The 21,156-nt window shown below is 35.1% G+C and overlaps 1 protein-coding gene across 2 annotated transcripts in view; it reads left to right on the top strand.

Moving 5' to 3' along the window:
* LOC149079998 (SMAD family member 3-like) overlaps positions 1–20,923 on the top strand; it is a 65,068-nt gene extending 44,145 nt beyond the window's left edge. Inside the window, exons 2-8 of one of the 2 annotated variants that reach the window (XM_089238916.1) lie at positions 119–312; positions 1,550–1,684; positions 2,561–2,632; positions 14,115–14,150; positions 14,675–14,887; positions 16,021–16,158; positions 18,235–20,923. In XM_089238916.1, the coding sequence (XP_089095042.1) occupies positions 119–312; positions 1,550–1,684; positions 2,561–2,632; positions 14,115–14,150; positions 14,675–14,887; positions 16,021–16,158; positions 18,235–18,503 (1,057 nt within the window). In that variant the 3' untranslated portion in view covers positions 18,504–20,923. Of the gene's footprint in view, positions 1–106; positions 313–1,549; positions 1,685–2,560; positions 2,633–14,114; positions 14,151–14,674; positions 14,888–16,020; positions 16,159–18,234 lie in introns of both variants that reach the window. The other variant, XM_089238915.1, reaches the window with a different exon arrangement.
* Positions 20,924–21,156: the final 233 nt, after the last annotated feature.

The raw sequence follows: 21,156 nt of genomic DNA, 5'->3' as shown, positions 1-21,156 counted from the left end.
ATATATCTTTAGTTACTAAGATATAAACAGATGTTTTTATGATAAAAAATCTTAATTAAACATAAAATATTTTTCATTCAAGTCATTATATTCTTAACAGGCACAGTTCATATTTCAGGTCTCTTGACGGCCGTCTACAGATTTCTCATCGCAAAGGCTTACCTCATGTTTTCTACTGCCGGTTGTGGCGCTGGCCAGATCTTCAAAGCCATCACGAACTCCGAGCTATAGATTCTTGTGAATTTGCATTCAACTTGAAGCGAGACGAAGTCTGTGTCAATCCATACCATTATCTTAGAGTAGAAACTCCGGGTATGCCAATCATTAATTGTTTTTTTCATGGCTTTTTTTGCATTGATATGAATCATTGTAACTCAGTGGTTCTCGAAATATTCATTGCAGCTAGGTGGCAATCTTGATGTGTGCTTTTTAAGGCTTTGGAGTGGATATTTTTAACACTGTTCTGGCAAGCCACAGATAAACCTTTACCATGGCAAGGACACCATGGGTGGCAAGAGATTGAGAACTATTGCTGTTACTTATAAACTTACCATAGTCATCTTTTATATTTGCTGCTGCAACATGGATGTAGATACTTGGGGTTATAGGGAACAAAGCAATAACTAAGATTTTTGCCGCCCCCACAACTTTAAAATTTGATCATTTTATAACAGTGTTCTTTGTTCCCACCTAAAATTACTGCCCCCTAAATTTTGCTGGCTGGGGCAGTTGCCCCACCTCCCTCTAGTTCCGGACCTGATAGGGAGGTACAATGATCTTTGTTCTCGACGACAGGGCTGACTGGTCTAATTTTTGGGCATATGTAATGATGCTTGCATCATTTTTTTTTAAATGGTACTGCAATATAAAAAATTTCATTTTTATGGTTGCAGCACATACCTGGAAATAGACTTCAAGGGCTGGGGGGATATGCATATATATTTATATATTTCTACATTTCTTCACACATGTGCTGCAACCATAGAAAGTTTCATAAATGTTAGTTTAAAAAAAAACTTGATGCATGCATATATCCAGTGGTGTCTGAGCTGGGGGTGCTGTGGATGTTATAGCACCCACAGTAATTTGTGACATGGGTCTCGGCACCCACAGTAATTTGTGACATGGGTCTCGGCACCCCCAGAATTTATAGAGAAATCAAAACTTCCTGTATATGAAGCTCAAGACGAGCACCCACAGGTTTGAAACACTTCCATTGCCCCTGCATATATCATATGAATTCTGAACCATCAAAGACTTGCAGCAGTATTTCGATTTATCTCCAAAAACCATAGAAATTATCATGTTATAACAAAATTATAAGTGTAATACTTCCATTTTTTTTCTGAAATTTTAAAACTGACTGCTAGTTATACCTGTCCCTGTATTATGTTTTGTGCATTATTTGCCTTTGTTTCTTGTTTCATGTGTCTCTGTTATAAAATTTTATTTTTTAGAGACTTAAAATTTGATAAAAAATTCTTGCTACTCAATGATATAACTAATTTTATATTATATATAGCTGAAAAACTTTATTTTTATTTTTCAGTCCTTCCACCTATTTTAGTACCTCGCCCATCAGGGGAGATTCCAACACAGCTCCCACCATTAGACGATTACATAAATTCAGTGCCAGATAATACTGATTTCCCAACGGGCCTAGAGAATCATTTTCCATTGACTGGTACTTTTTTCTTATTAATAAACTTTTTTGTATATCTTTTCGACTCTACATAAAAATAAATAAATATATATATACATATTTCAATTTTTGCCCTTTATAGACTGAAAATAAACTTGCCATAACTAATTACTGATTCAGTAATTTATTTGATTCCTATTACTTAATTAATGTTGTGATGTAGTTATAACCTTTTCTTTACAATGTTGTTACCAGATTAGCCATGATGTCTTTAGAATATCAAGTTACTTAATGATGTTAATTTATCAGCAATTGTTTTAAAATTAATGGTATTTTTTATGAATATTTTTGTTTGCTTTCAACAGAAAGCTTTCATGCATATTTCATTGGAAGTTTGTGTGTATATTTCATTTCAGAGTGATTTCATTGATTTACTTCAAACTTGATTATAGTTTATACCTGGCGTTGAAGAAATATCTTAAGTGTACATTATCATACTTTGAAAAGTACAACAATTTCAGCTAATAACAATATCAAATCATTTAATTTTTAAAGTAAAATCACTATGAAACAATATTTATATTGTTACTTTTCTGCTTTCAATGGCTCACATGCATCTCATACCTCTACCTTTTGTAATCAGATCTGTCTTAATGCTTGGGGCCTGTGCATGCGCAGCCCTGTGAAGGGGGGTTGGGGCTCATGAGAATGAAATCTGGTTGAAATTTTTGAAAGTAAGCATGTGAATCTGTAGGCAGAAAATTTTTAGCCAGGTAGGGAAGGGGCTTCTCAGAAAAATCACTTTACCTGAGGCGAATGAGTCTCTTAAGACAGCCCTGTTTGTAGGGCAATCTTTTAAAAAGTTTTTTTTAAAATTGACATAATTTTTTCATTGTGTATTTTATTTGCTTTTCTTAGAAACTCCACCTCCTGGCTACATGAGTGAAGACGGTGATAGTCAGGATCATAATGGCATGGACAACAATATGGGTTAGTGTATTTGAAAAAATTACGCCTCTTAACTTTATATATTCTTATGCAATATATATATTCATTATATGCAATTTGACACTGTAATGCCCTCTGAAAAGATTTTTTCGACATGTTCCTGTTTTCATCAGTGAATTTGCATTATGCCTTGGTTCTTATCAATGAATTCCAGGATTTGTCCCGGTTTCCCATCTTAAATGATATGGCTACCCCATACCATTGGCATACATAAGAGGAGGTTTGGGGTTCAACTCAGTGCCGTCTTAAGGCATGGGCCCGGCCGTGCCCGGGTGGGCCTCACAAAAATGAGATCTGGTTGAAATTTCCGAGAATTTGCCTGGTAGGGCCTCAGAAAGACCACTTGACCCGGGGGCCCATGATGCTCTTAAGACGGCCCTGGTTCAACTTCCCTCCTTGAGCTGAGATGATAGTGTTTTTTGCAGGAAAAAAACATAAATGCCCCTCCAAAAAAAATGATTAACACCCTCCCCCTGAGAAAATCCTACATATATCTATGCCCTATACATCACTATGGGAAGATCAGTGGCATAGCCAGGTTTTTGCCAATGAGGTAGTGAAATTGGGAAAGGCGTCATTTTTCTGTTTTTAATTTACGCCACAAATTTAAATTTAAAATTATGGATTAATTATTTTAAATTTCAATAAAAAATCAAATTTATTTTCTAATGTTTATTTTTTAAATATTTGAACTTTTAATTATACTTTTTAGTTGATTTAATTAGTTTTTATTTTTTTAATCAATTTTAAAATTTTATTAATATTTTAGTTGTTTCTGTATACTTATAAAAATATAAACACCAAAGCCACAACTGGTAAATTACGCAACAAAGTGACTGAAAAAAATGAGATTAAAATATTTAAAAAAATAAATAAATAAATTGAAAAGAAAAATAATAATTAATTTAAGAAATGAAAGCATAGAAAATGTTCATAATTCCATCCAAATGCTTTCATCATGTTACTCTGTTATCGTAAGTAGATATCATACTGCTAGATTGCAGACTCTCATGCAAAGGACGTTGTGAACCGAAAACATATAGAACTACTGTTCAGAAATATTAAACAAATTGGCATGTGCCAGATAATGTCATGTGTATATATGTGTGTGCATAATGTATTTTGGAGTGTCAGAGGCACATTAAGTGTTTGACCTACTATTCATCTTCCAAATTGAAAGTGAATGAATGGATTGTAACAGTCCATGCAACAATTGATTTTTTGAAATAGTATTAAATGCATGAAATATCTCATTCTGAGATTATTTTGTTAAAATTAATGTTGCCAAAAATAAAAAAGGGACATTTTTGTCTTTTTTTTCCTTTATATTATTATTCCTAAATGGATTTTTATGAAGCTTTTTCTATCAGTTTTATGTCATAAAATTCCTAGTTCTTGTTAAAAGAGTGAGATCAAGCTGAACATTGCAGGCATTCTTTTTCTCTGATACAGTATATTGCTTCGGCTACTTTTTCACATGATTGTCATTGTTTTTATAAGGTCTGACTTATAGCGCGAGAGTAGTTTTAAAAGACCCATGACTGTTAAAGCAGTGTTTCGCAACCTGATGTAGGTTGGATGCCTTAAACAAAGCTCTACAAGACCACCTAGCAACAGAACAAATGTTTCGTTCTCAGAACGAGCGTGTAAGAAAAGCAGTTCTAGGAGCTCTACCTAGAATGATCAACAGGTGACAGAAAAAAAGCTTTGCAAACAGGGCCGAATTAACCCATACGAAGGCTCCAAGCACTCAAGTGATTTTGGTGCCCCCTCCACCCCTTTTACCTTTAACCTTAGCACGTGGCCCCCTCATTACAATTTGATTTAATTACAATCTTCGAGTGTAAGTATACAAATTGATAAACAGGTATTTTTAGGTGGGGTGGAGGGGATTCAGAAGAATTATTTTGCCCGGAGCCTATGAGGCTCGAGAGCCTCGAGTGAAGTGAAAGTCTCATTTGATCTGGTAAAAAATCTTTGAGAGAGTAAGAATGCTAATTGGCATAGGCGTAAACTTCTATAGGGCCCATGGGCCTGAGCCCCCCCAACATTTTTGAAGACGCGGCTCAGCCCCCCCAAAAATTCGTATGAATATGGCTTATTCATTTTGCAATGATGAAAAAAATTTTTTTAACCAAAAGTTGTCCTAATTATGAATTAGTTATTGGAAACAATCTGCACAAAATTTTAGTTCTTTTAAAAAATCTGGATGGTCTTTGGCTTTCTTGTTCCATGACAATACGTTTATCTCATTTATTCCCTGCTGTTCAATCCCCAATTGCACCCTCCATCGGTTCCAATCCTTACTGCCAGAAGGCACGGCTGAGAGGAAAATTCTTTGAGGTGTTGAGGGGGGCTCTTTCTTCTTTGCCTGTGGCAAAAACTGAGTGTCTCTTCTTTTGTTCACTGCGACCGGAGGACGGCCATGGCGCCGACATGAAAATAAGCCCAAAGATGCATGGTGGGGGGGAGGGGGGAGGTTGAAAATTGGGAAGCAATGATATTGAAACCGAAATAAATTACACTCTATAAAGAATAGGTGCCAGAACCTAGAGACTGAGGCCATTTGAGCCCCCCCCGCCCCCGCAATAAATTTTGTAAGGGGACTGAGCCTCCCAGTAATTACTGAAAAAAACCATTGTGCAATGCATTCTCCCTCTCCTTCGTACACGCTTGAGTCCCGTATATGCGGGAGGACCAATAACTTTTAGCCCCCCCCCCCCCCCAATGTTTTTTTGAAAAATATTGGGGAAAAAAGCACATTCTAAATGTCCATTCATAACAGATCTTGAGGACCGATGCCGAAACATTTTTCAAGCCCCTTTACAACAAAATTTGACTGGGGGTGGGGGTAGAACATAGGCGTAAACTTGTATCCGGCCCATGGGCCCGAGCTCCCCCCCCCCCCAACATTTTAGAAGAGCCGGCTCGGCCCCCCAAAAATTCGAGTGAATATGTTTCTCACACTTGGCTCAGAAAAAACTTTTTGACAAAAAATTTCTTTAAATAGTAGAAATCCATCTGCTCGAAATTTTATTTTTTTACTTTTCTTCAGAATCTCAACGCACTTGTTCTGTGACAATAGCAGTCTTATCTCCGAATCAATCCAGCATCCATTCATCCTAAATTGCGTCCTCCCAGAGTGGTGCCTGAAGGCACCAGTGTAGATAACTTGGGGGGGGGGAACCTTTCTCTTGCTTGCACTGTCGGTAAACTCAAGAGCATCTCTTCCTTCTTTTGTTGAGTGTGACCCTTGGGGATGGGGACATGATACAACACAAAAAAGAAAAAAAGTGGGAGGAGGTAAAGTGAACAATGATTAAGCTTATTAACAAGTTCTTCACAACAGAGGCTCTGACATGAAGAAATTAACATTGGGTGGGGAGAGAGCGCGGAAAGTTGCTGGCCGTCCCCTATATACGGGGATGAAATGAAGCACATACGCAGGAAACGGAGGAATCACTGCATTGTTCTTCTAAAAACTATTGGGGGGGGGGGGCTCAACCACCTTACAAAATTTTTTGGGCTCAAATATCCTCCACTCCTAGGTTCCGGTGCCTTTGAGGGGAATCAAATAAATAATAGTAAAATAAAATTAACACAAAAAAAAAAAAGAAAATAAGAAATGAATGGAAAATTTCAAAGCCCCCTGAGCCGGGTACCATTGCATTCTAATACTAGGAATATGAAATTTCCTCCTTATAAATCAGGGATTCTCAAACTATCTACGTTAGCAGCACTCTTATATAGAAATTTTAAATACGGTATTTCAATAAATGTTGAAGAGAGGTTAAAAGGTGAAATTTGCTTTCCCCCCCCCCTCTGGTCCGGCACCCTAGACATTTGACCCCTCCGCCCAGCCCTGTTTCCAGTACTCCAACACTTAGGTAGCCAGGGCCGGAACTAGGGAAGAAGGCAGTTTTCACAGGCGGAATTCTTGTGGGGACTGCTAATTCTGGGGGGGGGGGGGTGGAAGACGAAAAAAAAAATAAATGTTGAAGAGAGGTTAAAAGGTGAAATTTGCTTTTCCCCCCCCCCTCTGGTCCGGCACCCTAGACATTTGACCCCTCCGCCCAGCCCTGTTTCCAGTACTCCAACACTTAGGTAGCCAGGGCCGGAACTAGGGAAGAAGGCAGTTTTCACAGGCGGAATTCTTGTGGGGACTGCTAATTCTGGGGGGGGGGGTGGAAGACGAAAAATATCGTTTCGATCGTTTTTTTAGTGGGGAGAGGGTGAAAAAATTACATACTCTTCCCTCCCTCCACGATTAAAATGATCCTGTCTCCGTTGGACCGGGCTTTTGGACAGATCTTTCGCGAGGACCCCGATTTTTCACAGGGAAGTGCTGGGTCCGGTGACCGCAAAGAAGGGGTTTTACATACCCTGTTTACGTTCGCAGCACTGTTAGAAATTTTAAATATCTTGCGGCATCACAGTCGATCTCAAGGAGGCATTTCGATGCTTTCCCCCCCCCTTTCCCGACAATAAAATGATCTTCACTCCTAGTTACAGCCCGTCTGTGGCATCTAGTGGCGTGTTTCCCGGGGGGGGGGGGCACTGAGCGAGCTATAAGCACGGCCATGGACTCCCACATACTGGAGAAGGGTTTCTAGCTTGGGATCTTTGGCGGACTTTTTATTCCATGTATTTTTTTTTTTTTTTCATGATAAAGGGGCCGCACCTTCTGCAGCTGTCAAAGAGCATTTCAATAGGGTTCAGTTTCGGCTGCTTCAATGCAGGTTTACTGAATACAATCACCATTTCCTAATTAGAAGGACGGGGAGTGCAGTAGCGTGTCGCTTATGTGGGGAATATGTCACCTGGAGGCATCCGTCCATATGGGGACCCCCCTTCTGATCCTGAAAACTACATTCTTCTTGACGCCGCTGGTCAAGGCTTTAAAAGCTTTTGTGCTTAATGGATGGCCATCCGTGAAGGACGCCGACATAGATGATCCTAATTGGAATATAAAGAAATTACGGTGGTGAAGAAAAATCTAGACGAGGTTTGTGATTCTGCAAAATAAGAATAGCTGTGTTTGGAGCCACTTCAAGTAAACTCCTTGTTTTTCCACTGAACACCCCCCCCCCCCCACAAATGTTGAGATGGACAGTTCCACAGTATTTTATGGTTTGTGTGAACCACATTCGGTTGTGCACGTACAGTATAACCTTCTGTTAGTAAAACATGTTGTATTACAAGAAAACGGAAAAGTTCCTCGTGATTCCGCACAGTTTCCTGACAGAAAAAGTAAGCAATATTAAATATAGCTACACATTTTTGATAAATTCATGCATTTTAAACATTTTCTTTAATGATAATTTATTCAGAATCTTCAAAAACAATCTAGATTTTGCAGCCCTCTAATACTTATAATCAATAAAGCGTAGTATAAAATACTTTTTTTTTCTGTTAGACATATCAATAAATTGATAAAACTTACCATGTTTTATTTTTTTCAATCATATTTAAAATTTATTTAAGAAAAATTTAAACTCCATTTGGCTTGCGTACTTGTAAAAGTGACAATATTTGAATCGAGTTTTTAATAAGAAATTTATGCAACTAAAAAAATTATTATTTTTCTAATTTAAAACCTGATATATGACTCAATATATGAGAGTAAAATAAATCTTAAATAAGTGACATGTAATTTGATTTTGGGGGAAATATACACTGTATCATAAAATATAAATAAATACAGGGCTCGACAAAAATCATTAAAAAATTTAGGCACCAGCCAAATTTTGTAAGAGCCAAGCATGGTTTTTTCACGAGAAAAGTATCTTAAATAATCTTTTTTCAACCTTTCTGGGAATTGATGACCCCTTCCCAGGGCCGCAACTAGATACTTTGTCATCTGGGGCAATTCGGAATTTTGGCGCCCCTTGCATGTAGAAGAAGCAGTTAAAGGGTGAATTCGACTCACATTCTGGTCCAGCGTCCGGAGCACCAGACCTACCTGCTTTCTCTAGTTGTGGCTCTTCTTCTTTCCATGTTGGAAGACAATTATGAAATCGGAAAATTTTGAGCCATCACTAGATTCTGATTTAGCAATCACATATACAAAATTTTAGGCGCGAATACAGATTTTCCAGTCACCATGGTGACCTGGCACTTGGGGTTTGTCCAACCCTGGAATAAATAAAGATGCATATACTGTTCTGAATATATTTTTTGTATATAGTCATTTTCATGACCCCGCCCAGGGGATTTCGGGATTCATGAGATCTGGGGGATCCTGGGAGGATATACGCACATTTACGGCATGACTAGATCTGAATAAATTGCCTATGGTGATAGACCGGAGTTGTGCTCGTTTCAATGAGAGAGAGAGAATGAAAGTATATTTTTACTTGGACCGTGATCAAACTAGAATGGGGCTCAAGGGCAAAGGCTACGCCCCCAACAATCAAATAAATTTTTGTTAATTAAATGCTTTTGGAAAATTGGCACCAACTCAAAAATTCTGTGGAAGAAATTCCGTGTCCCCCCCCCCCCAATAGATTGGTTTTCTTGGGTACGCTCATGCTCAGGGGTAGTCCCATTCCAAGGGCGTAGCGAAGAGGAAGACTTGGGGGTCTGGTCCCCTCGTCCGAAATGTGAGAAAATGACCGAAAAAAGGGAAAAAGATGACCAAATCTATTGTTCTGTCACGTTGGTCCCCCCTGCCGAACGAAATTTCTGGCTACGCCCTTGTCCCATTCACTTTGGTAACAATACATTAAATGATTGTTATACAGTCGAATATCCTGTTATAACGAACTCCAAGAAACCGGAGAAAACACTTCGTTATAAAGAAATTTCAGATTGTTTGCCTTGTTCCTATGTATACTTATTAGAGGGATTAGAAAACCATTCGTTAAAACGATATTTTCGCTGTAACGGTATTCGTTAAAACGATATTTTCGCTGTAACGGTATTCGTTAAAACGGGATTCGCCTGTAATTAGAGCCCGAATTTTCCACTTACAAAAAATGTCTAAATATGAACTAAAACTGAGAAAATATGTGCTAAAGAACAAAAAACGCAAATGCGTTTTTAAGTGCATCTTTTCTATTTATCTCGGTGCATATTCATTTGCAAAAACATTCTCATGCAAATGATTTCTACATGTATTTTATTTAGGAATTTCTAGTTATTAGTACTGTAGCTGCTCACTAATAGAAAGAAAAAGTTGCTCGAAAAAGAAGCAAACTACACGTGCACACAAGTAACAAAACATGAATAATGTCAAAAATGGGCGGATTTTTCTCCTGAGATTTTACTTCTTTTTACTTGAAAAAAAAGAAATGACAAGCAAATAAAGCACCCGGGCTTCGGGTATGGTCCATGTAGCTAGAAGGTCCTTGGAGTTGAGCAACCAAACTATTTGAAAATGTCGAATTTCCGATTCGATAGACGATGTTGCCTGATCCATAAATCCATGGAAGTGAGCATGAATGTAATAAGTTCAGACTTTTAATTGTTCAGTTGGTCATCTAAACCGCTTTGATGATACGAAATTCTATGGAAAACGTCTTATACTCTTAGAGAATCAACTGATTTGAGATCAAAAATCAATTTCACATGACTAGAGTTCCGTCAATCGTTAATACGACGTATTAGAACGAAATGATCTCAAAGACGTCCCAATGCAGATAAAGCAGCAATTTTCAATAATTTTATGTCCTTACAAAGCGAAACGTGAAAATTCGTTTATAATGAGAACTACGTTACAGCGAAAACTTTTCTTGTGGTTGTGAGCTGTTGTTATAACGAACTTTTATTGTATTATGAGCAATATTAATTTGAAAAATTACAAAAATTTAATTAATCTTCCGCACAACTTGAAAATTTGCACTTATTCTGAAAATTCTTCAATTACATACATTTATACACACATTAATGCTAAAAAGAGGTTAATTTATATAAATGCAACAAACAGGACTAATCATAACAAATTTATAAATAGTGCAAAAAAAAAAAAAAAATGAATAAATCAAAAATAAAAAGGTCAATTTCCCGTGACCTTTCATTAAATTAAGTTGTATAATAACCAAGAATGGCCACTGAAGCTGTGCTTTCCAAAGTGTGAAATATCGACCCCTGGGGGAAGGGGTCGATGCAATTGTCCAAAGGGTCGATAGAAGCTATGGGTTTAGTATAGGATCCTATGGGTGGGCTTGAGTTGGGGGAAATGAGAAAGAAATTTTTTTTAAAGAAGAGCTATGGAACACAAAAAGTTTGGGAAACTTTTCACTGAAGCAGCGGTTCTCAACCGGTGCTCCGTGTACACTTCCCGGGGGCTCAGCACCCACTCGAAGAAAATAAATCAGTAAATTCGATAAATGAATATAAGGAGAGCGTACGGGGCTCCACCATAGAAATTTTACGCCGAATAGAGGCGACCACTGATGCATATTTGTGTTTGAGTACAGGTGATCATTTGTGGAGATTTTACTCTATTTAGGAAAATGTAATGGAACCCTTTGTATATATCTCCCTATTACGTTTCTGACCTTACTTATTTGTACGAGGTTTTGCTTCAGTTGCTATACATTTCTATACATTATCCCTGTATACAGGGCCTAATTTCTTCATGGGCAAATGAAGCCTTTATAACTTTGAGTCCCCGAAATTCAAACAACATACATTCACTGACCAATTAACATCTTTGACTCTTGTCGCAAGAGCCTCCTAAATCCTGCTACAGTAAATCATTCAACCATAACACTTCACTCATAGTTAGTAAAACTGGGGGCAGATGACAGCACTACACATAACAAGCATTACACAGAAAGAAACTTTACGTCAGGTTGCACTACACGTACACGCACATTCCCGCATGTACCGATTCGTTGGGGGGTTCCGCGGGGGGGGGGGCATGTGTGGTGTAGCAGTAGTAGGTAGGGGCTCGGGGATCCATGATGTTCTTAAGTCAGCCACCTCGTTGGGCAATTTGCCTGTTGTGGCGTTGTATTTGTATTTGTATTTGTATTTGTATTTACCCAGGGCCCTGCCTGTATACACTTCAATTAATCGACGTTTTCACTTCGATTCGAACTCCCAAGTCTTTGGAAAACACCTTTTCTATCAATCGAATCACATAATTTTTCAATTGGTGAAAACGTGTCACTGAAATACAGTGTTTTACGGTTTTCAAAAACCCATCATGAAGAAACGTTGTAAGCGGAAAAACTAAGCGGGATCGACTGTAGTTTCTCATGCATATTTTTTACTGAAAAAGTAATAAAATTTAAGATGATTGACTGGTTCAATCAGGGCTGCAACTAGATGCTTGGTTACCCGGGGCAAGCGCACATTTTGACACCCCCCTTGTAATGTTGAAGGAGAGGTTTTAGAATGAAATTTGCACCCCATCCGGTCTAGCGCCCGGGGCACGAGACCCGCCTGCTCCTCCCTAGTTGTGGCCCTGTGTTCAATGGCTTTTGACAGGTACTGAAATAATTATTGAACGGGCTACGGTATGCTGATAGCCAGGGCTGTAACTGGGATTTTTGTCGCCCCCACATTCGATAATTTTTTAACGGTGTTGTCTGTCAAGTAAAGGACGTTTTACACAACGTTTAAAAAACACTTTTTTTTCCGTTAAATCTTGAAATGAATACCGTAGAATTGCTTGCGACTTTAGCAACAGTAATGTTATGATAGTATTATAAGTATATTTCTTCTCAAGCATAAGATTTTGAATCAAAACGACAGATTTTCCACAAAATTTTTTTTCGGAAACGTCTGTAAAAAAAAGGTGGGGGGGGGGGTAATTTTCGGGAAAAGTTCGTTTTTCAGTACTGCTTTCGCATTTATACGACGCGTCGTATAAACGAGGTTCCATTAGAGCCTGAGCCCCCCCAACATTTTCAATAAGTTTACGCCTATGCTAATTGGTAGGCAGGTATATAAATCTCAATCAAAAAACTGAGCATTAACGCAAGTTCTTGTTCGCAATTAACTTAGTTTTTTTTTTAAAATCTTTTTTGTCACCCTCAGGGTCGCAACTAGAAATAAAAATGTCGCTTGGGTGGAGGTCTGTTCATTTTGGCACCTCCTCTCAGTATTTTTAACAGAAAAAGAGTAAACTCAATGTCCTTCCTGGTCCAGCGCCCAGGGAACACAGACCTTTAGTTGCAGCCCTGGTCAACCTTTTGATAAAAATCTTCAACTGTAGAATCAAGTGGTCTTAAAATTTTAGGATTTTCTACTGGATGGTTAATGTCGGGGGAAAAATGTTACATTTTTAAAAAAATGTACTATTTGATCTTTTTTTTGTGGTGCTCTTTTTCTCCTGGTGCCCTAAGTACATACTTATGTTCATAAGCATATACAGAATTTTCTCGAGGGGGGGTTTCAGATTATTTTTCCTTCTGGGGGGGGGTTTAAATTTTTTCCTGTAAAATAACATTATAATCTTGGCTCAAGGGAGGGTTTAGAACCCCGAATCCCCCCCCCCTTGCATACGCTAATGCTCATGTTGCTTACTGGTTAATTCCGCCCTGTTTGCAAAGAAGTATTCAAAAGATATTGTCCTTTAAGGAAAAGAGGTCATGCTTTCAGATGAAGCACTTGAAAGCAATTTTGAAAATGATAGCGCACACACACCACAAGTCCCACACTTTTATTTCTTTTCCTCTCAAATGAATAGCACAAACCCAGTTACAGTGAAACTGCAAGTGGAAGCATGTAAATGAAGTTTCTGATCTTTCTCACTTAGGCATTCATCCTCTCAGTCAATGGAGGCAAAAAATAATTACTTTTTTTAATGTTTCTTTTTTGAAGATCAAAAGTCATTAAGAAGAATAGGCTCTAATGCGGGCAGAAATTTTATTGGAACGAATGGCTGTGAATTTGCTATCAAAAGAAATCTGCATCTGTAATTTTCATAATTATTAATTGCTAGAACCTAAATTATCACCATTTTTTTATGAAAAAAAATTGTAAAAGGATGCTGATTTCAAAGGCGGAGGGGGGGGGGGAGAAAGCTCAAGCTAAATCTTCTTAAGGTTGTAAGAGAGAAATTAAAAAAATTTGAACAGTACAACCAGAAAAAGTTAACATTATTAATATAGGGAAAAACTTGAGATCACAGAATCAAGTCGTGCTAAGCTGGAAAACTTTGTAAGTGAGATCGACTCTATGCAAAAAGATATGTAACAAAAAATAAAGCACAACAAAATTTAATATACTTCATTTTCAAAATTTATATTGTGTTCCTGAGATTATCAAACATTGCTATGAGTAAGTATGCTTCAAAATTCATGAATATGCTCTTTTTGTGGGGACATTCATACATATCTTATTATCATAACCAAGAATATATCATAAAAAGAGAACCAAACAGAATAGATCATCTAAATTTCTTAAAATCTTTTTGAAATACTCAACTTGTAATACAGTTGATACTCAACTGTGTGGTTTTAAACTTTTAACACGCATTTGTAATTTTTATATATATATTTTTTTTAAGATGCCTCTCTCATGTCCTCACCAAGTCCACCACTCGGTAAGTTCGGATTTATTTGCACAATTTTACATGTTGGTGAAACAATTAAATAATTCAATTAACTCAAGCATTTTATATAAATAGGTTCAAAAATGATAATAAATAAATAGTATAAGAGTATAAATGAGTAGAAAAGAGTATAAATAAATAATAATGCTATTATATCCCCTGGGCAAGTCTTAAGTAATGAAGATGAAATTTTGAATCTTAATAATAATAGTTATAGGAACAAAATAATAGGAGCAATCCTTTTATTTTGCAAGCTTAATAAAATTTGAATTGCAAACAAATTGTAAAAATTATGAGTTATGTATCATTCTTTCCTGTCATATAAAAATTGTTTTCCGCTTTCATTATCATAAATTTGAATTGTATTCATGCAAGGACACACATATTGATTCAAAAGTCCATAGTTAAATGTAATTACTCTGCTGTTAAACTTATATTTATGGAAATATTTTGTCTTCTGAAATAGCTCCAAATAATTCTCTACCACTCTGTTTAAAATAATTTGTTTCATTTAGATGTTCAACCTGTAACATATACAGAACCAGCATTTTGGTGTTCCATATCTTACTATGAATTGAATACTAGAGTCGGTGAGACATTTCATGCATCCCAACCATCTCTGACAGTTGATGGTTTCACTGATCCTTCAAGCTCAGAGCGCTTCTGTTTGGGACTTCTCTCTAATGTGAATAGGAATATTGTTATTGAACAGACAAGGAGGCACATAGGTATTTTAGTAGTTTTTTGTATTTTCCCCATACACATGTGTATACAGTGCATCTCAAAATAATAGGTTCACTCATATTCTTAGAATTTTCTCTTCCATAAAGTGACATAATGTTTTCCTTCATTTCTAGTGGCAAAAATGCCATTGTAAGTACGTATGATGCAAATTTAAAAATATATATTTTTAAATTCTGTCCCTCTGATACTTGGACATTGTTCCGATATGATAGGTCCACCGGTATTATTCAAAGCGGTGGTTGGTTTATTTATGCAAGACATGAGACCTTTTTCACTTTGACTCAGTAACAGATCCCACCAGTGTTCAAATCCATACTACAAAAAGTAGTATAAATGTTATGCATTTTCGACTTGAAGCAAAAGAAAACAATCTCCAAATTTAAAGAGTATCCAAAAATTAGATTATCAAATCAAGGACTTTTTACAAACTTTGTTGATTATATTTATTTTCTTGCTGATGAATAAAATTTCCGTTTTGATTGATTCAAAGGTCTCATCAAAGGTCAATATCACTAACTATAATTCCAACAAGTCAAAACTCATCCTGTAGATTCTGAAAACATTAAATTGTGCATGAAACAAGTGAATTAGTTTTAGGTAGATATAAATCTATGTAGAATCTGTCTTAAATAGGTAAAATATTTTTAAAGCAAGATATAGTGATTGTATTGACACGTGCAATGTCAAGATTTATTATTTTATGTATGCAAAAGGTAAAAGGCAAGTAGAATGAGAGAGAGGGGAACATTAAAGCATTCATTAAGAAATTTCAAGTTGACAGTAAAAATATCATAGTAATTTGTTTCTCTTGTCAGTTGAGATTAGAAAGTATCTCTCACTCTTTTACTATACACACACATACTTTAAAGTTTTTCTGTCTTGACACATACTCTTGAAAAAATTTTGCCATATGTTCTATTGAAACTCCTTTTAAGGGAAGAATTAACATTAACCCTATTGGAAAAAAAAATCTGCAACTTGAAAACAAAACTTCTTAAATAGGAAAAATGTGTTAAGCAGGATCTACTGTATAAAAAATGTACATGTATTCAAACATATCAAACATACTGTATAAATATTCAATATCAACAACCACATTTGAAGTTTTTTATTGCAGGCCGTGGTGTTAGACTTTATTACATTGGTGGTGAAGTTTTTGCAGAATGTCTCAGTGATAGCAGCATATTTGTTCAAAGTCCTAATTGTAACCAAAGGTATGGGTGGCATCCAGCAACTGTTTGCAAGATACCACCAGGTAAATTTGCTGCTTCTTTGCAATGCACAATATTTAAAAATTGTTGGTTACATTTTTTCCTGCAAAGTAACGTAATGTGTATCAAAATTATTTGCCTGTTGTATAAAATAAACTCTGGGAGTAAGAGTAATAACCTATTTGATGATTTATTCTGACAGATTATATAAAATTTAAGGAGTATCAAAGTACAAGGTGCCAGATGGGAGCGATCTAGGACTCCTCCCCATCATCTTCCCAAAATGTTAGAAAATGACTAATATATATGCAATTGCATGGCTAAGTCTATTGTATTGCCAGTTTGCCTCCCTCTGAAAGAAATTTCTGGCTATGACTTAAAGTGAACTTAAAACCATTTAAGTTAATGATGAAAACAGATTAGTTGAACATACATTCATAAATTACATATTAAATAGAGCCACTACATTCAGTTTGCATTCATAAATAAAATGTTATTAATTAGTCAGTTAAATTAACTTGAGTTTTTATGCTTAAATCATGAAAATGGTATATACTTTTATAATCAATACATTGTTTGGTATGAAAACCAAACATTTTCTGTATATGTGATTGCTCATCTTTTTATATCACAAAATTTATTCTTGAATTTGAAATACTGGCAGAGAATCTCTCATGTTAGCCAGTCATTCAGTTTTTTACATATTTTCACTTTTTACTAATGTTTTTTAAGAGTGGTAACACGAGAGACTAGACATTCCAGTCAGAGGTAGGAAATTTCAGTTATTGGTGGTTAAGAACATCAAATTAGAACAGCAGAAGAGTGGCAAAGACATAAATCTGTCTCAGATTCTAGCTATGAAGTTGGATAGTTTCATTTATTTACCATTTTACAAAATGTACTATGTTTAAAAAAGTTAATAGTATTAACATTCTGATAGTAAGTTTACAATAGCATCTGTATGCAGTGTGGTACCTCACAATTTTATTTGCTGCAGTTTGACAATTCCACGATTTAATGCTTGACTTCTAGTATGAAATTGCTAGATAGACTTGTATAGAAAATACTATCCTGCAATTCAACTTCCTTAAATTAGACCATGGACTAATAGCCCAGAAACTGCTATTAGAGTCATTATACTTTATTTATTTGCCTTCTGATTTCGTTGAGAAGTTTATAATATTACTGATTGAATGTTAGAAATTATGCTTGAGTAAAAATATTCATAAAATTCATTAGAATGCCAAAAAAAAAAAGTTATTGGATAAGCCACCGCTTTGAATTTGCCATAAGAGCTTAAAATTTACTTTATAAGCTATATAAGCTGTTGCTTTATTGCAGGAAATTATGGTAATTGCTTTCTGGAAGAATTATTTTGCATAAAACACATAATACTGTTTAAGAATTTCTTTTTTTCACTGGAAATGTAAAATTTATCATCTTTTTAATGAAAAATTGCTATTTATTTAATGACCAAATCCATTTTCTGTGACTTCTAACAGGTTGTATTGTCTGCTCTCATTCTTTTATAAAACCAGATATCCTTAGATTTATGGCTGGGCTAATTCCATCGCCTTTTCATATTTTGCAACCTATAGTCATAATCGGTAGGCTGTATGTGCTGCCTGTAAAAAATAAGCAGCTGCCAGATCTGCTTCTTTTTTGATCCAGAAACACAACACATCCAGCTTGATGGATAAGTCACCCAGAAATAAAAGCTTCACTGATTGGGGATTCTTCGATCAATTAAAAAAACCTTTTTTAATGTGATAAGATGTGTAACTCAAATCACTGAAAATATGGAGCTACCCCCCCCCCCCCACTATCTTCAATTTTTTTTCATACCAGTATGCACTATCTACACGGTTATTTTCAAGTCCTACAAATTGTATTTAACACTCAAATGCATTTTGAAAAGATTCATTGGAAGATGAATACGTTGAAATACGTTTCTCTCTTTCAGATATATTTGTTCAAAATCTATAACCTATACTTAAATGATACTAAACATAATTGTGTATTATTTATACTGCGTAATCACAGATTTTAGTTCTTGAATGTTACTTGTCTAGTTGATACTGAATTTTTTTTCTTAGTGTAATAAAATATTTTTTTTCTAGGTTGCAATTTGAAAATTTTTAATAATCAAGAATTTGCTGCATTATTAGCACAGTCAGTCAGTCAGGGATTTGAAGCAGTTTACCAGCTCACCAGGATGTGCACAATAAGAATGAGCTTTGTAAAAGGTTGGGGTGCAGAATATCGTCGCCAAACTGTAATGTCAACACCCTGCTGGATTGAATTACATTTAAATGGACCTTTGCAGTGGTTAGACAGAGTGTTAACACAAATGGGATCACCAAGAGTACCATGCAGCTCTATGTCCTAAAAATGCTTTGAAAGCACCTTTGATTGTTTTGTGGTGTCTTTTTTTATGGTTCCATGTGGAATATTATAGACATAGATGGAATAAATGTTAGAGTTGCCATTTTGATGTTTTGCCCGAAATAAATTTCTGGTGATATATGTGATCTTTCAATATGTTTTGTGTTTTCTGCTTTGATGCATGATTTGTTATGCAGGGAACAATCTTTGTGTGCTGTTGAAATGAATTGTTATGTTTTCATATGAACTGTGCTGTGAACTTTGTATGAAGTTTCAATTATTTTTCAGTCTGTATCTTGTTGAAAATGTTCAAATATAGTTATTTATCATGCATGTAGTTATAAAACCAACTTCATTAATCATATTCATGCTTTTATTAGGCTGGCAAATTTGTTTTTTAAGCTGCATATATTCTTTAAGCATTTTTTTTTCTTTTTTTTGCATGACAGAGTCATGTATCTGATGTTCTGAAAGACCTGTTACAATAGTATTTAATAAGTTACATAAATCCAAGTGCAACTATTAGATGTGAAATGGAATTCTCAGTTAATAACTACATTTGATGGTTGTTCCTTTTGCAAGTTTATATATATTTTTCTGTTGAAGTCACATTGAAGTGTCATCTGTAAGCTTTAAAATTTAGTACTCATACATAAGAATGGATCCTCTGCAGTAGTCCAAAGATGTAAAAATTGTAGGACTATCAAGTCAAGTCTTAGTTGAAGCTGTAATTGAAATATGAAGAATTGAAATAACTTTTATATAAAGATTCTTATTACACACAGTCGGGACTTAATGTAACTTTACATCTGTCAAGGATCTTGATAAAAGAGTTATCAAAACTGGAAATGATATTTTTGTTTCAGAAATGTAATCACTCACATAGAGCAAATGCATGCAAAGAGAAGAATGTCACTTTTAAGATTAGGCTAATATTCTGTTGTATATCATTTTTGTTGAAGATTAGTGAAATAAAGCTGAGAATTAAATTGCACACTTGATAGTTGAGAAAAAATAAGATCTTTGTTGTTTTACGGAAAAAATGAACTAATCAATGCAAATTAAATTTATTTCCTGTGGAACAGATGGCTTTTGATATATTCTGTTGCCTATTTAAATTTTATTTTTTACGCCATACATGATAAAAAAAAAACAAAGTTAACTGGCATTAAAAAAAAGCAATATAAATTTATATATAATCATGCTGAAAAATTATAAAATCATCAATGTATGCTGAGAATGAAATTTCAATGTATTTAAATAATGGAATGAAGAAGCAATTCCCAGAGCAAAATTTAATGCAGGATTTCAAAGTTTTCTAGGTTACTCCATATCCAGACTATCACGATGGAGGGGGGGGGGGGGAGTATTTCTCTCTTTAAAAAAAAAATGAAACCACGTATAAGGCATTTGATTATTTCATGTGGACTTTTGTATTTGCTGTTTAGTTCCTGCTGTTTTTTAACACTAATAAAATTTCTTGTGAAATTCTGTCATCTATGCAAATGTAACTATCTATTTAAATTGAAGGTTGGTAACATGGTTTACTGTTGTAGCATGTTTTTGCTACAATGTAAAATTTTTCCTCAAAATTCAAGTGACCAGTGTGTAAATGAATTAAGGTTATTCTTATCTCATTAATTTTCATTGGAAATTACACAAAACCCTTAATTCTAGTTATTTTTCAACAGTTCTAGAAGCATTAATTTATGGTAAATATACAAAGCATGGATATCACTACTTATTCTATTCAAATTCTTTCTATTCAAATATTATTTAAAACTATTTTTCTGCTAACTCTTGTTTTTTTTAAAATTATGTCATGCATTTTAACAATGAGCCATATTCCATTTTCTGGCTTTTTTTGGGTATAGTGCTTGGCATTCCAGAATAAAATTTAGTTTTTTATCAATGAACTGTAGTATATGATTACGTGCAGAACCATCTTAATGTATGGGCCTCATTGGTAATGAGATCTGATTTTATGATTTTTGGGAGTAAATATATAAATTGTGGGCATGTAACTTTCAGCCAAATGTCGAACTGATCTCCCAGTTAAAAAGTCCTGCCACAGAAAGCAGCAGGCATATAACGGTACAAATATTCAATTGTTACACTTCACTCACAATTTGAAATATAGATGGCAGCACTAAAAATCTATGCAACATTATATACGTACTTAGACCGTTAGGTACAAACTCTCACACTTCCGGTACAACTGTAGTAAATTGCCCATGGCGATATACTGCTCTGTTTGAAAGAAAGAAAGCCAAATGTGGCCTCTCTCCCCAGAACATCACTTTAAGACAGTCCTGATTACATGCAGAATATCTTGCTTAAACCAATGCTAAAAAAAAACAGTGTACACCAGTTTTAACTTTTATAAATATTTTTTTTAAAGAGAATTTTTAAAAATAAGATATAAATGAGCATATATATATATATAATGTATATATAATGAGCATATATATATATATATATATATATATATATATATATATATATATATATAACTTTCATTTTATATTTTCAGTTAAATTTTTCCTTTGTAGTTTGTTTTGGAAAATGTTTCTATGAATTTTGATTGGTATTTTATTGATTAGAACCTCAATTTATGTATAAATAATTGATTTCAAGTTTTTTTTGCCAGTTTTTCT

This window comes from Pholcus phalangioides, unplaced genomic scaffold (assembly GCF_987345545.1).
Source record: "Pholcus phalangioides strain wild (caught in Gottingen) unplaced genomic scaffold, Ppha-v1.0 ptg000011l_1, whole genome shotgun sequence".
NCBI lineage: Eukaryota > Metazoa > Arthropoda > Arachnida > Araneae > Pholcidae > Pholcus > Pholcus phalangioides.
The sequence above is the reverse complement of the archived record's forward strand: the minus strand, read 5'-3'. Positions and strand labels throughout refer to the sequence as shown.